Raw genomic sequence first — 17,724 nt, forward strand, 5'->3', positions numbered from 1 at the left:
TTTGTTTTGTTTTGTTTTTTAATAACACCACTATCATTGCATTGGGTAAATTTGCTGTCACTTTGATGTCACTGTGATGACTAAGGTGAACCTGACTCAAGCCATGGTCTTTTCAATCACCTCATATGCATGCAAAAGCTGGACAATGAAAAAGGAAGACAGAAGAAGAAATAATCCTTTCAAACAGTGATGTTGGCTAAAAATATCGCATATACCACAAGCTGTCAGAAGATCAAACAAACTAGTCTTTGAAGAAATACAACCAAAATGCTCCTTAGAAACGAGGATGGCAAGACTTCAGCTCACTTCCTTTGGACACATCATCGGGAAAGACCAATCGCTAGAAAAGGACATCATGTTTGGTAAAGCAGAGGGTTGGTGAAAATAAGGGAACCCTTCAATAAAATGGATTGACACAATGGACACAACAAAGGACTGAAACACAGCAATGATCATGAAGATGGCACGGGACCGGGCAACATTTCATTCTGTTACACATAGGTCACCGTGAGTCAGAGCTGACTCAACACCACCTAACAACAACATTACTATTTAAAATTCTATTTTCTCTTTGCCTACTGTTAATACCAGCTAAGTTGTAAGCACCACGAGAGCAGAGTCCTTGTCTCTCTTGTCCATAAATGTATCTTCTGCACCTAACTCAGGATTTAGCACATAGGAAATGCTCAAATATATCACCGAAAAAATGAATGAACAGATAGACCCTTCTCACCCTTGACAAGGGTGAATATACCTGCATGCAATCAACAGTTTGGATCACGTGGGAGACTAGCCTCTGAGAGGGCAAGAAGGTAAGTGCTGGTGGGAGGCCGCCAGCACAGGGAATAGGAATCTCTCCATTTCCTGCTCACATCTAATTCTCCCTGTCCAATATAGCCATGACAGCAGGTTAGAGGCCCACTCCACAGTCCACACAAATCTTGCTAATGACCATACAACACCACCACACATACACCCAAACCTGGACATGGGGCCAAGTGGATAAACAAAGTTACTCATGACACTGGTCAAAAAGAACATTCTAGGCCAGATAATGGCACTGTGAACAAGCACTGCCAGAAGATCGCCCCAACGTACTCATCCATTTCCCTGAAAGGGTCTCTCTCTGAATTAACCTCCTCTGCACATTCTTTCTCAGAGAGCTGATCCATGTCCTCTTCCAGAGTCCCAATTCTACAGACAGCACCAGGGGCAGGAGCAGAGTGGTGGTGGGGAAGCACTGCTCGACGGAAAATCAATGGGAACTTGAAGGTCATCCCGAGGGCTCTGTCTCCCCACCATGCCCCTGCTGAGATGGGATTTGTGGCCCTGACCTTGCTTTGGGGCCTCTGCCCTCCTGTCAGAGTTGGTTAAAATCAGCCTGCAGAAGCAAACGCCCTGCAGACAAAATGATCTCCAGGCCACTCTTCTAAGGGACATCAAGCAAAAAAAGAAATGCTGAGTCTCATTAAACCTGTTCCAAGCTTGAAAGTCACCCCAATTTCTCTTGGCAGCCCCCTAAGAGAATTGTCTCAGACCTGCTTTTTTTTTTTTTTTTTTTTTTCATTGAGACACAGATTTGTAAACCCTTTTAATAAAGACAGAACAAAGTCAGGCTGACCAAGAAGCTGGTCATGTCCCGAAATTTAAGTTCTCTGGTGGAAAATGTATAAATATCCTGGGAAACTAAGAGGACCAAAAGCTTGAGTACACCCTAGAAACACCTAAATCTACCCTTAAAACCTCTACATCCCAGGATAATGACAAAGGATACTGAACCCTCCATACTGCTTAAGGGAGATCTATTTTTCCTCCCATACCAAAAACTTTAAGTGGATTTGACTGAGTTTAGACTCTGATTCTTCTTTCCTTGTATACCTGTTTTCCCAAGTTTCCTTCTTTTTTTCTTCCTTCCTTTCTTCTTTCTCTTGCCTTTCCCGCTCCACCATCTTCTTCCTCAATCTTTCTACCTCATCAAGAGCCACTTAACATACAGCTCAGGAATACAGCAATTCAGTCCAAGTCTCCAATCCAGGAGTTGAAGATTAGTCTGATATAAAAATGAGGAAGAGAAACTCTCAACATATTTATAGAAAGATGACAAGATGATGCTGATGGCATGTCGTTAGCTGCCATCGAGTAGACTCCAACTCATGGTGACCTTATGTACAACGGAATGAAACATTGCCCAGTCCTGCATCATCCTCACAAATGCCAGCATGCTGGCAATCATCACTGAGGCTATTGTGCCACTCTATCTCACCGATGGTCTCCTATGCCCTCATTGGCCCTCTGCTTCACCGAACATGATATCCTCCTCTAACGATTGATTCTTCCTAATGACATCCAAAGCAAATGAGTCAGACAGTATTCTGCTGTGATCCATAAGGTTTTCATTGGCTAAATTTTGAAAGTAGATCACCAGGCCTTTCTTCCTAGTCTGTCTTAATCTGGAAGCTCGACTGTAACCTCTCAACCATGAGTGACCCTGCTGGTATTTGAAATATTGGCTGCATAGCTTCCAGCATCACAGCAACAGGCAAGCCACCACACTACAACAAACTGACAGGCATCTCTAACATTTACTGAGCACTTACTATGTGTGCCAGGCACTGTTGTAAGCACTTTATACGTGTTATCTCATTTAATCCTCCCATCAGCTCCATGCTATTATCCATGCCCACTCCCCCGGCCCCCATTTTACAGATTAGAAACTGAGACATAATTTGAAGTGATTTGCCTAGGGTTGGCAGTTTGAACCCATCCAGAGGTGGCTCAGAAGACAGGCCTGGCGATCTGCTTCTGAAAGGTCACAGCCTTGAAAACCCTATGGAGCACATGAGATCGCCATGAGTTAGAATCAGCTCGATGGCAACCAACAAGTGGCACTGTTGGGATATAAACCCAGGCGAACTCAATCCAGAACCTGCACTATTGACCATTGCACTATTAGCCTCTCGCAGGCTACTGTTGCCCCCTCACAGTGAATTACGTCTCCAGAACTGGAAAAAAATTGAACAACACTTCTTTTCTTGGAGGCACTAATTCTCTCTAATAGCATCACCAATTTACTGAGTAATTTTAGCTATTTCTCTTCTTCGTGCCTCAGTTTCCCAAACTGCCAAACAGCCCAGAGGTTATCGCATCTGTCAATAACTCAGGAAGTAGGTTGGTTGTGGGCCTGCCAAGGAAGATACCATTAGAGAAATACAAAATGTTGTTTTCCAGTTTAGAAACCAAACTCACCCTAAATGTGAACAAGTGGTGATGGATTCTGAAAGCCCTATGGTTCTGAACATCTACTGAAGGAAGGAAAAGAGAAATGTCAGTTTATCGTAAACTAAGGAGTCAGACTTAAGAATTGCAGAGTCAGACACCATCTAGTCAATACCCTTGTTTTATTGCAAAGAAAACAACAACCAGAGAGGTGAAGTGACCTCCTCCAGTCACAAAGAAACAGAACTAGAACGAGCACCTCAAGGTCCAAACTCCTAGGTCAGTAATTTCTCCATTGTTTATAACGGGGGTCTGCAAACCACAGGCACTGGGTCAAATCCAATCTACTACCGATTTGTGGAAATAAAGTTTTACTGGAAGACAGCCACGTCCATTCATTTACATATTGTGGTTGATTTCATGCTACAATGGCAGAGCTGAGTAGTTCCAACAGAGATCACATGGCTTGCAAAGCCTAAAATATTTATTGTGTGGACCTTTACAAGACAGGTTTGCCAAGTCTGGGTTTATAGCATAAGCCTTGAATAATGGAAAGATTCCACCCTTGGAATGAAAGAAAATAGAAGACCTAAGAGTCACACAGCTTAAACAGATAGTTTCACAATTATCCCAGCTTGGTACAACTTAATAAAAATCCATAAATACTGTTAATAATAAGGAAAACAAGCACTAGCTCACCCTACCTATTTAATAATAATTGTTAACTACAGCAAGTAAAACTCATCACTGAAAATTAATTTTTTTCAGCCTCCCGTGAAAGCTCTTTCTCATTTAGGAAATGCTGTTGGCTAGTGGGTGAAACAATGCTTCTTACATTGTACAGACCTAATTTCCTCCTGTTGAGTTAAAGGCAATTGCTGAGGCAGCCTGGGGAATTGAGAGCATTGCCCTCTCCCTTGGGTATACTCCGTGAGAGCTGGTGCTCTCTGTCAAAGAAGATGGTACCGAAGTCCTCCTCGTCCCCCTCATTACGATAAAATCCTCAGGAACAACCAGGCATAGAGGATTTAGGCTCCCCTTTAGGTTTCTTCTCCCTACTGTTCTCCCTGCCTTGCTTACCCATCTTATCCATTTCTCTTCTCTTCAGAAAGTGCTGGGGATAAGCCTAAGGCAAATGGAAACTTCACAGTCCTCAGCTGTGTTGGTGAGAGTATTCTATCACCTCATGGAAGAACTGGGGGAGGGGGAAGGTCCCTGATATGCTGATGTGGAAATCTCAGGGTCCTATCTTTAAGTCCTAGTGGTGCAGTGGTTAAGAGATCAGCTGCTAACCAAAAGGTTGGCAGTTCAAATCCATCAGCCGATCCTTGGAAACTCTATGGGGCAGTTCTACTCTGTCCTATCGCGTCGCTATGAGTCGGAATTGACTCAGGGGCAACGGGTTTGATTTCATTTTATCTGTAAGTCAGATTAAAACAACACCAGGTCAGCTAAAAGTGATGGGAAAATTTAGGAACCAATAAGGGCCATGGTTGAACAACATGATGAACGTGAGTTAATGTCACTGAACGGTACATAAGAGCAATGTTCACAGGGCAAATGTTTTATTACATACATATTTACCACAATTTAAAAAAAGATACTCCACCCCACCCACCCCCCAAGAAAAAATCACCAGAAGTGTGTAAAGTTGGAAAGGCTTATATTTACCAGCATTATCTCAGGCAGAGAACTAGGTAAACAGGACCCAGTTTGCGTGGAACAGTCCCTGTCCAGATTGAGGTCCTAGTGTAATTATTAATAACTCCCCCTTTTCCTCTCAAAAGTGCCCTTGCTTAGCTGATAAGTGATAAGGTCACTCTAACAATAAGCTGTTTGGGTCAGAGTAAGGCGAGAACACGCCCTCCCCACCCCCTCTCCCTCACTGCCTAGGACTTGGTCAATGACGGCACTAAATGGGCTTCCAAGGAATACAGATCCAGGTTAGTTACAAGTGAAGAGTAGGTATGCAGGTCTGGGGCCAGAACTGAATTGCTCGTAACAAAAGAGAGGTTGCCTCCAGTGGCCCTGCTTCACAATTTGCCCCTCACACAGCCCTCTGCTTCTTCTTCTTAGTTATTTGTTGAAAAAATATTTAGAGAATATGAGCCAAAGTGTGAGTTCCCTGGGATGCCCACAGGCTCTGGAGACAAGAGTGGGTTTTGGAAAGTTCTGTCAGGGCAGAGAGACAGGCCAAAGGTGCCTACGACCTGCCTGCCCTGAGCTAGTGCCTGATCTGCATTCTCTCCATCCCTGGGGCAGTCACAGCCCTTCCCAGCGTCTGACACTGACTCAACACAAACTCAATTAGTGCTTGTTCTAGGGAACAGACACCAAGCAAAGCTCAAGGCTGCACCTCTTCCACCAATTCTGCTGAGCCACAGGGAAGTGAGTGGACAGTGCTGTGTCTGGGACCTCTGTCATTAAGAGAACCAAGAAGCAAGCAAAAAGAAAGGCCCAGAAGGCCAACTTGGGCTGGAGACGTTGTCTGTGGGAGGAGGAGGGATGGGCAGGGCAGCTGATTAGAGGAAGATGCAACAAGGAAGAAAGAGGAGGGCGAGGAGGAAGCCAGGCGGGGGACAGGAGTCAATATCAGTGGAGGAGAGAGGCCTCCAGTACCCCCTGCCCCTTAGCCATCAATATCTCTTCCAGGGACAGGTTGTCTGGGGAATTTATGATCTCTAATAATTACCTTGCAGAGAGTTCCACTTATCTTACCAGAGGAATCTGCCAGTTGCCAGACACACAGAGTTCTGGTTAATTCTGTCAAAACTGCCTTTCACCCCCACCCAGGGCTGGATTAAGGAACGTGAGGGCCCTAAATACTGATAATCTTTGGTGCCCCTTCTGCTTACTCATGCATTTGAACGGGATATGTGAGTTATATATATACGTGTGTGTGTGTGTGTGTGTGTCTTAGATATCCATCATGTAACGTCTTTTTAAAAACTACTATAATATTAACGATTGAACACAAAAGTGGCATATGCTATTTCAGTGGAATGAGATGAACTGGATTATAAAATTATTAGTGGATGTGTGGTACTAAGATTTTTACTATATACCACATTTTCTATAAAAAGAATATCCCACATATTCTACAACAAAGAAAATGAGTCAGTAAACTTAGTTGTTTCAACAATCAACATAAAATTCTGTTGGTCTCCCACAATGAAAAATTTACTTTCACCAGTTTTGCTTTAAACAGCTCCTACTTCAGTTTTAATGCTTGTTTCATAATATGCTATAATTATAAATCAACAAATGAAAAGATGTCATAAAAGAAAATTTAGTGATCAGAAAACAAGTATCACAACAAATTACTATATATTATTTTCAGATCTTTCATCTCTAACATGTTGTAATTAAGAACTTTTTTTATTTTTTGCTGTTACAAATTCTTCAATGATTTCATCACAATTAAGCTGCCAAACAATATCTACTTCTATACATAACAAGGATAATGAATCGAGTCTTTCTTGAATCATTATACGCTGAGGGTATTTGAGTCCCTTTAGGGACAAAAATGAGCATTCTGTTGTGCAGTTTGTGATCATTAAAGTTAGGAAGACGCGTAAAGCAATTTCAACATTGGGAAATATGCATTGTATTTTATCTTCTATTATGGAATCATACATGCCTACATCAGTAAAATTTGTCTTTCCTGAATCTGTAAGGCTAGTTCTTGTGTAAGAATGAAATTGTCTCACTTCTCTGTAAAGGTTTGTATTTAAGTCATCAGGATAAGCCTGTACTAATTTCTTGGATACCTACACACAGGTATATCCACATTGTTTAAGATAGAAAATCTATTTGAAGAGCTTCATACACTTTCACCCTTCTTTTCATGAAAGATTCAAGTGTGTTAATGATGGTGTAGTATGTGGTTACTCGAAATTGGTCTCTGGCACTCAATACTTCTGGAGCACTTCCATCATTTACTTGTTTCTTTCTAATGCTTCTGCAATGATAATCAGTATTTGGAAATATTTATTTTATTGTTTTCAAAATTTTCAAAGTCTTCTCTTAAAGTATGTAAATACCCAGTTAAGGACTAGTAGAGATCTGTGCATGTCTTTAAATTTACTTCTGAATCTTGGAAAGCTTGACTCATCCAGTGAAATTGCTGCAATATATTATTCCACATAACCAACATAAATACATACGCTAGTGTTTGCATTTTGCTGGCGATGTTTTCAGCTTCTCTTTCAGTATCTCCTTTTTGTATCTGGTCTTCAGCAATATTTTCTAAGGCATCTAGAATCTGAGTGTACAATTCCAGGATTGCACTTGGTGCTACAGTATGCGCCTACCAATGTGTATTAAAAAGATATTTTAATACTCAGTCATTGCCTCAATATGTTTTAAGAACTGCCTATCAGTGAGTTGAGGTAGCAAAAAATGTGTAGAGTAACCCAACGGTAGAAAAAAAAACAAATCAACTGCTTCCAGGTAACAATCGACTGTGCTACATCCTACAAGATTAAGTGAATGCGCAGCAGATGGTATGAAAATGGCATATTCATTATATTCTAAAATTTTCTGTTGCATGCCTTTATAATGCCCTGGTATACTGGCAGCATTGTCATAGGACTAGCCTCTGCACTTAGAAAATCAATTTTGCAAACTTCACATAAATAGTGAAGTACTTGATTTGCAATTTCTTCACCGGCATGACTTTTTTAAGCCAGTAAATGTGATAAATCACTCAATGGGTTTTCCATCTGTTGGAGATACACATCTTAAAACAATACTTAGCTGATCTGTAGAAGAAAGATCAGGAGTGCAATCTACAGATGAACAGAAATATCGAGCTCTACTTATTTCACTGAAAATAGTGGATTGAACTTTATCACTTATTGTTGATTAATTCTTCACACATTGTTTTAGTTGTATACGATAGGCTGTCCTTTCCTGTGTTACCATATTTTGAGATGTGACCTGCTAAAAATGGATCAAACTGAGCAACAAGTTCAAGTAAACCCCCAAAATTTCCATTTTGGGGGCCCAAACACTTCATTTCTTCCTCAAAAAGATAGTCCAGTAGTTCAGCAATTGTTATAATGACAGAAATAACACATTACAAAACAACTTTCCAACGCTGACATTATTCATTAATTTGTGTTTCCAGTTCATGAGTTAAACCCAAACCATGGCTTTTGTTTAAATATGACAACATACAATCTCTGTGAATTGAACTGCTTTCGTGTTTATCAATCATATTCAAGTTGTGCAAATCAAGAATTAAATGATTCAGGACTGAACAGTTTGTAAACAGAACAATATGGAGAATACAATAGCCATTCCCTCTTATAATTTTTACCATTAGCTTTATACCCTAGAAATATATTCTGGCTACAGAATCTTGTTTGTTTACATCCAGAAATCTTTGACACAAATTTTTGAATGGTCCACTGTGATGTTGACAATCGCTTGGCCCTCTTGCAATCCAATAATTTACATCATTAGAAGAAAAATTATTCCATAAAGCAGGATCTTTATTTCTGTTATTTATGGGGTCTGCAGATGTGAGAATTTCAGATTCCAAAACAGTTTCACTTTCTACACCATTATTAATTTTTTTACTACAGCAACGAATGGATGCAGAATTTGGAACAAATTCTGTTATATTTGTATTGCTATTAGTAATTTCAGTACTAGCAGTACTAGTACAACCAGTAAACTCGAGAGTTCAACGGAAGCAGTGTCTTCTGATTTATTACGTTTTAAAAAGGAAGTTACTTTTGGAATTGTCTTTAGGGATTCACAAATCCTTTTCTTTTTAACCCCTGTGAGATTTTGTTTTTGCCTTCCACTTAGTTGTTGCCATTTCATTTTACCTGAATATAAAATTATGTCACTGTTTAACTTTCATTCTACCATAGCAAATAAATTTGAATAATTGAAAATAAATAAAATTTACATTCTAATTTGGACATTAACACAAAAATTTATATTTGAAAATTAGTAAAAAATTTATTTGGAACATGTAATTTTGTTCTTCAGGTCTGAGATAGTCAAAAGAAATAGTACTTACAAGACAGTCGGAAATAATTTCATTCGTCATACAATGTTTGTCGGCAGGCCCTTTGCAGATCTCCATGAGTGTTTTTCGTCTTGAAATAATGCTTAAAAACTTGCACACTCACTTTCTGTCCTTTGATGTTGCATCTTCACAATTCATTGGACTACTGCTGATACCCCAGGGGGCGAGCGCGATCGAGATGAGCATGACACAAATACAAGGGTATGCTCAATGTGAAGACTGAAAATTTGGATTTGCTTTGTGCAGGACAGGACCACACGCACCATAAGTCACAGGATTACAGTGCTGCTGATGCACTTTTATGTGGTCGACGAGAAAGAACTGAATATCAGTCCACAATGAAAAGGAAAATATAACTGTTACCATATACAAAATTCATAAAACATATATTTTATTTCTTAGTGGAATTGTTCAACTCCCACATTCAGAGATGCGTACATAACTGATGTAATAATAGTATCACTTCTCAGTGAGCAACTTTGTTTTGCAAGTCACGACAATATACATTTCTTAAAAGAAAGTCAGTCTAAAGGGAAATGGAAAATAAAATACATTTATATAATTTTTATTATCTATTCATTTATTTCCTCGAGGAATTGTTCCATTTCCTTACACAGAGATATGTAAATACTCTGATAAAATATAAATGTAATGTTCTGATGAACACCCTTTGTTGCTTTCTTGGAAGATGAATTTAGAAACACACTCACTATTGCAAAACAGGAACATTTTGCACAATAAATAAATAGTGAATTTTGTGCCCTCTTAATGTGCCTAATACCTAGTTTATTAGCATATATAGAGTAATATCAAGCACTGTCCCACATGACAGAGAATAAAAAATGAAACTCACTTGATAACATAAATTAAAACTTTTCTTGTTAGATAAATATTAATATTTTCAGTATTTTGGGATATTTGTTATATTAGTATTATATTAAATTATTGCCCATGTTAGTATTATAGTAACTGTATGCTAGAATTGCATCTGCATGTATGTCAAACATATTTTAAAGTTAACATTGTAAATATTATTGTTTATAAAACTTAGGACATGGCTCTATACGTGCATGCTATACAGTTAAAAGTAACTTGATTGAATTCATTGCAATGGTTGACTTATTCAAGTTTCCTCACTTTTGCAAATCATGTGGGACTGGAGTTCCCATTGGTTGTTTACCAGAATATGTGCAAGAGCATAACCTTGTGTTTGTATCATGGCAAAGGGCATTGCTGGCCCTCCTGGCTGGAAGTGCTTGATCAGCAGACATGGACTTACAAGACGGTTCTCTCAAAATTGATCAGAAGCCTGTTATCTATTAATATAATTTGTCCTTGCCCAGTAACTGCTCATGTTGGATCCGGTTGTATATTGGGTGAACGTAGCAAGAGTTAGACTCCACAGCTCACCCTCACCGCTTGTTTATTTGAAAGATATACTCCCAAGAGACCCATCAAGATAAGGCGTTTCAATTACACGAGAGGGGACTGTAGGAGACAGATGTCAATGAAGTTGTTGAAGTGGTAGGAGCCTCACAGCTTAAACAATCTTGGGCATGGATGCCCTCATGACCCTACGTGAACATTTCCAGCCGGCACATTCTCACACCTGGAGCTGGTATCAATTTCATTTAGTGCCCTGCTAGTTCCCTTCCAATGCAGCACTCGCTTTTCCTTGTGTTCTGTCTGCTTGGCATCTGTGGGTCTTTGCTTTGGACAACTGGTGTCCCTGTTCTGCTGAGGTCCTAACCACATGCTTACCTTACTTATTGGATAATCCACCCCTACCCCCACTCCATCTCCCCAACTTCTGACCTCCTTTCCTATAACTTCTAACCGTTCCTTGGCTCTCTGATCTAAGGGAAAGATGAGGGTGGAAGAATCTCAACAACTTCCAGAAAATCTGGGGTTCAATAAAAGAACCAAAAAATTAAACCAGCTGCTATCAAGTCGATTCTGACTCATGGCAAACCCATGTTGCAGAGTAGAACTGCTCTACAGGGTTTTCAATGGTGACCATTCAGAAGCAGATCACCAGGCCTGTCTTCCAAGATGTCTCTGGGTGGATTCAAACAGTCAACCTTTCGGTTAGTAGTAGAATACTTAACTGTTTGCTCCACGCAGAGCTCAATAGAAGTTGACAAAGGAGGGCAGGGATTGCCTCCTATTGATAGAGATAAGAGGTAAGAACCCTCCCAAAGTTGAGGCCAGACCAGGAGAAGCATAGAGGCATGAAGGCAGAAGCAATGCTTTTGGGCAGACTGATTTGAGTATTTTGTTTCACCTAATGCCATCAGACCTGGTTAGTATTCATTTTATTTTCTTGTCTTCACATCCCTGTTCAAAGCCTTCTCCCCACTCCAGCCCTCTAATGATGCATCCTTCCAATAACGATCTGACCACTTCTTTAATAACCATCACACGCTGCCTTGGGTTGCTGGGATCTCTTTAAATGCACGTCCCAGACCCAACTGTGAGCTCCGTGAGAGCAAAGCCCATGGTTCACGTCTCCTTGTATCTGCACAACATCCACTGCTGAGCCTTAAGCAATAATAATAACACTTAGGTGGCCCTAAGGGGCTGTTCTAAGCATTTTAGAAATAGTAACACATTTCATCTTTGTGACAACCCTATGAGATGCTATTACTGTCTCCCATTATACAGATGAGAAAACTAGGCATTGAAGAGCTTAAGTAATAGTCCCAAGGTCACCTAGTAAATGGTCGAGTCAGGATTTGAACTAGGCAGTCTCATTTCACAGTGTGGACTCTTGACCACTACACATCATACTGCCTCTACAGTAAATGCTTGCTGGTTGATTAGGATATTTTGTATTGTCTCTGCCCATTTATTTATGCCATCCATTTCTAATAGTAATTTAATAAAGTAATAATAATAGCCAACACTGAACAGTCATTGAGGATATATAGGTGCCAGTCACAGTGCTAAAAGCTTTCCACTTAGTCCTCGCATTACCCTAGAGGGAGAGGCCATTATCAGCTCCATGCTCCACTCCCTGAGCCACCTCTCTGTCCCAGAAACAGCCTTCTCTCTCCCTGACTCAGGGCCTTTGCACCTGCAGCTCCCTCGACCTAGCATGCTCTTCTCCTCATCTTTACAGGCTAGCTGTGTCTCCTCCTTGGGGCTCAGCTTGCTGATCACCTCCTCAGACACACCTTTCCTGAACAGTCCATTCTTCATCAATCAGTCTGGGTTACAGTCTGTTTAGCACTTTGCCACTATCTCAGATTATTTTCTTTATATGTTTACTTGCTGTCTGTCTGTCTTTCCCTACTAGAAATGTAAACTTTCTGGAAGAAGGACCAATCTGGTTTGCTCACCACTGTATTCCTGGTGCCTAGACCTGGGTACCTGGTTCATAGTAGGCACTTCATAAATATAAGCTGGATAAGTAAACTGTTTGGTATCCCCACTGCACATACCACTGTGCCTTACACGATACATGCTGGTCACTCAATGGGATACTTTCTTCCATGTAAACCCCTCAATCTATTCCATCCTCATTTATTACAGATACCTTAACAGAGTACCAGGTACCTAGCTAAGTAGCATTTCATTTAACCCTAATATGAGGTAGATAATACTATCATTCTCATGCCCATGAGGAAACTGAAGCTTAGAGAGAGGTTACACAGCGTGACCAAGATCACACAGAAGTAGGGCACGAGTCAAACCCCATTCTGTCTGCCTCTCTGAATCCATGGTAGTAATCATTCTGCCCCAGTGCCTCTAGTGGGTCTCCTCATTAAGTCAACTCTCTTCATCCCTGCATCCTCAACAGGTCCTTAGCCTTACTTCTCCCCTCTGAGAGCCGCGTCACTTCTGTCCTTTGCCTCGCTGCCCTGGCTCTCTTTGATGGGCTCCTCCAAATTCTCTCTCCACCATTCTTCTCCCTATTGTGTGCCCCAGGAGTCTGACCCGTACGGTCAGCCGCTTGCCCCTCCCTCTGCTTCCAGTGGCCGGGCCAATGGAAGGCGCCAACAGGATGAGGGAGAGGGAGGAGAGCAAGATCTGGTATTTGCTCTTCCAGCCCGCTACTTACTGGGTCACTGTGGGTTGGCTGCATCCATCTATGGAAGGTCACAACTCCTGTTGGACAGTCCTCCCCATACAGCTACCCTCACGGATCCCAGTGGCCTTGCCCTCCCCCCCTTGACCTAGCTCCAGGGTGCTACTCCCTTGTGCATTCCCTGCCCACACATTTGTAAATAGTCCGTTTATTAAACACCTCTGTCAGTTTCCTCAGTTTGAGTTCACTGCTTTCTGCTGGAACCCTGACTCTCCAATAGGCAAATTCCACCTCACTTCTCACGTCCTCCAATCACCCACCACAGTCGTTGACTGCTCCCCTACCCCCTGCTCATGCAGCTGCCTCCGCCAGGCCCTTCTTCCCTGTTTGGGGTTACATGTCCCTCCAAGACCTATAAATAAATGTTGACTGGCTGGCTTGAAGGTGTGCCCTGGCAGCCTCTACTCTTTGCCTGGGCCACGCCAGCCCCTTCACTAACCACTGAGGCGGTACTAAGGGCAGGGGTGCCCCGCAAGGGCCACAGCAAGCTGTCTGCTCGTGACTAAAATGAAAGCAAAGGTTATCCCATCCACTGCAGGGGTCCCCTTTGCTAAGATCAGGCTTCCCCTATGAGGAGTGTTGGGGGACCCTGCAGATAGTAGATGGTAAGGCAAACAAAGCCAACATCACAGCTTCAGTAACCAAGCAACTACTACAGGCTCTCTGCGAGTTGGAATCGACTGCACAGCACACAACAACCATGTGGCAGGTAATGTACTCGGCCACCGCCTGCACACATTCGCTCTAATACTAACACGAGGAAAGTGAAGTTCGAACGCATTAAGGAATTTAACCAAAGCCACAATGCTACTAAGTGGCAGAGCTGAGATTAGAATACAAATCAACACAAGTACAAACCTACTGCCATCGAGTCAATTCCGACTCATGACAACCCCGTATGTTACGGAGTAGAACTGCTCCATAGGGTTTTCTTGGCTGTTATCTTTATAGAAGCAGATCTCCAGGCCTTTCTTCTGTGGCACCGCTGGGTGGGTTCGAACTGGCTAGTAGGGTTAGTAGTCAAGTGCAAACTGTTTGCACCACCCAGGGAGCCAACCTAAGTCCACAGCCTCTCATTTTCTCCCCAGGCCCATGGCCAATCCCATCATTCTGCAGGAGGGCCACAGGTGCCATCCAGGCAGACACCTGACACCCGACAGGGAGGGGTGGGTGCAGTGAGGTGGAGGTCAGGGAAGAGTAGGGAGGGCTCCGTGCTGCCTAAAGAGTCACCTTGGAGGAGAGCGGCATGGCTTTGCTGCAGCGAGCACTGACCAGCCAGGACATGCCCCTGGTGCTCTTCCTGCTGAGCCAGGGAGCCACCGTGCTCCATCCTTGGGTACACAGCAGCATTTCAAAACGACACGCCGCAGGTACAGACCCCTCCACATCTATATCCAGTCAGTCACAGGGAAAATCTGAAGGGGAGAGTGGAGGGATGGGGAAGGTTTCCTGCTGCGGGACCTCGACCTGGTCTGTGCTTCCCCAAGTCCTTCCCTGCAGCCAAAATTTATATTCTCTATTAACATAATTCAAGAACCAAAGGTTATTTTCTTTTTCTTTTTTGAAGGCAATGGCAAAAAAAAAAAAATCAATTTCTAGTGTTTGGAGCAATTCTTGGAGGTGAACATACTTGCACGCCCACACACACACACACACAGAGCTCTGCTACCACATGGCCCAAAATAGGGCACACATCAGTCCTGGCTTGCCTCAGCTCTGGAGAGCCCAGCTCAGCACACCCTGCTGACCTCCGTCCACATGACTGCTGGCCGCTCTCCTTCTCCAGGGTAACAAAACGCACTCCCAGAACCCGGCAGCAGCTCCTGTTCCCAAAGACCACTCAGCCCCCACCAAGCTCGGGGATCGCCGTGACCTGTCTGATGTGTCCTGACAGGACAAGGCCCGATTAGCAGAGGCCATTTCCAGTGACACAGCACGGGACAGGGCCCAAATCTCCAGAGCTACCCTGAGCCCCCGCCCCCCATCCCTCCAAATCTTCACTGACGTGACTCCTCTATGTGAATGGCTTCCATAGTGGTTTACAGACTTTTTGGAAAAGATCCAAAACACAAAGTGTCTTTTAAAAGAAAAAATACTGCTAAAGCACAGAACTGGGTTTCATCTTAAAATCTTTGCACTACTGGAATTGAACACTCTCAATCCAATCAAAAACACTCTATAGCCCTCCCTTCAAACATCAAAAGTTTAATCTCCCCTAAAGATAGGAGGATAGCAAACATGATGAGACCCAATTAATACATGGAGAGACTGAGAACAGAAGAAGGAAAATCAATAGAATTCCCTTGCTCTGACCACTGCTGCTAATGAAGTAATAACTTGTGGGCAACTTGGGGAGGAAGGAACCAAATGTGTCACACGGCAACCATGAGGCAATTTAACAAGGCAGTGTTGCCCCATAGGAGTCTCTGGGTGGTGCAAGTGGTCAACATGTTTGGCTGCTAACCGAACAATCGGAGATTGAAGTCCACCCACAGTTGCCTGGGAAGAAAGGCTTGGTGATCTACTTCCAAAAGATTAGCCATTGAAAACCCAGTGGAGCACAGTTCTACTCTGACGCACATGGGATCACCATTAGTCAGAATCAACTCAATGGCAACTGTTTTTTTAAACTGTTTTATCGCCCCATATAGACTGACTGGGTAAAGAAAACCACTGTCTTAGTTTCTCAGCGCTGCTGTAACAGAAATACCACCACTGGGTAGCTTTAAAGAACAGAAATTTGTTTTCTCAGCCAGGAGATTATAAATCTGGATTTAGGGCATATGCACTAGAGGAAGGCTCTCTCTTTGCTGGCCCAGGGCAAGATCCTTGTGTCTTTCAGCTCCTGTAGCCCTGGCGTTTCTCAGTTCCTTGGCAATCTTCATATGGCATCTGTTTTCCCCCATTTTGCTCTATTGTCTGCGTCTATACTGTTTGTGTCTATACTGCTCCTTATATCTTAGAAGTGATTAGGTTAGAGACAGACCCTACACTGACATGACCTCCTTAACATAACAAAGAAAACTATTCCCAAACAGGATTCCTTCCACAGGTATAGGGATTAGGATTCTAACACGTATTTTGGGGGGACACAATGCAATCTACAACAGCCACCAAGGCATTCCTGGGGATAGAAGGAGGGGGGAAACAGCTGAGGTCACTGCCTTCCTTCCGATCATTATATGGCGTGAGGCTTATCTGTGGTAAATTCTCATCTCTCTCTCAAAAGCAAGCATAACAGAGAGCAAAAGGGAGGCAACTTTCACACAAGCTGCCAGTATATTAAGGACACTGACAATTTCTAGGCAGGCAAAGGCCATATGGGCTTCCCTGCAGCTTCACACTAAGTTTATCTCCATCATCACTCTCTCCCTACCCTCGCCCTTCCATGCACTGAGAGAAGAAAGGAAATTAACAAGCCTGCACCCAAAATCCATGCGGGATCACCAGCTGCACCATTTGCAGCATCCAAAGACAGGGTGTGGGAAGCCCCAGGAGAAAGGGAGACATTGAGAGGTCTCTATCCCCACCTCACACTTGGCACCTGGAGCTCCGTTGGATAGAGAACACCGTCAAATTCAACAAGAATTTAATTGGACCTGTCCGTGAGTCCAGATGTGGAAGGTAAAGTAAGACTGCCAGCTCCATTACTATCCTTGCACCTGCAGAAGTAAATCTCTTGCTCTCCAGCTGGGCTCCCTGGCAGCCCCTCAGATCCACCCCATCACCCCCACGCATGCAGGTCTCCTTGCTGCCTCTGGATGGGGGCTCATAAAGCTGCTGCTAGCCTGAGTGACAGTCATTCATTCATTTAGCCGGTAAATGTTTAAGGAGTGCCTACTCCATGCCACAGCAGGCCACGTGGAATAAAGTCTAGTGTTTTGGAGAAATGCTGGGGCTCTGGCATTAGCATAATGATCTGAGTCCTGGCTTTTCATTTACTTGCTGTCTGACCTGTTGACCTCTCTGAGCTTCACTTTCCTCATTTGTAAAATGTGGATAGAAAATAGGACCCACCTCATAGGATCACTGAGAAGAACAATTGAGACAGCCTCACCACGATCAGAAAATATTAGCTGGTACTAATGTTACTGGTGGAGAAATGGTTAAGTGCTTGGCTGCAAACTGAAAGGTTAGCGGTTCAAAACCACCCAGTGGCTCCGCGGCAGAAAAGACCTAGCGATCTGCTCCCATAAAGATTACAGCCTAGAAAACCTATGGGGGTAGTTCTACTCTGTCACATGAGGTCACTATGAGTCGAAAATCAACCCGACGTCACCTCATGACAACAACAACATGAGGTGGGGGTCCCTCCTTCTACTTGCTGTCACCACTAGCGGCAGAAAAAGGCAGTTCATGAGTTCACTGCTAG

At 42.9% G+C, this 17,724-nt stretch overlaps 1 protein-coding gene across 1 annotated transcript in view; it reads right to left on the minus strand.

Annotated features, from left to right (window-relative positions):
• DPF3 (double PHD fingers 3) overlaps window positions 1-14,600 on the minus strand; it is a 137,017-nt gene extending 122,417 nt beyond the window's left edge. Inside the window, exon 1 of the mRNA XM_023726118.1 lies at window positions 14,583-14,600. Coding sequence (XP_023581886.1) covers window positions 14,583-14,600 — 18 coding nt within the window. The remainder of the gene's footprint in view (window positions 1-14,582) is intronic.
• Window positions 14,601-17,724: the final 3,124 nt, after the last annotated feature.

This window comes from Trichechus manatus, unplaced genomic scaffold, assembly GCF_000243295.1.
Source record: "Trichechus manatus latirostris isolate Lorelei unplaced genomic scaffold, TriManLat1.0 scaffold00010, whole genome shotgun sequence".
In the NCBI taxonomy this organism is placed as follows: Eukaryota; Metazoa; Chordata; class Mammalia; order Sirenia; family Trichechidae; genus Trichechus; species Trichechus manatus.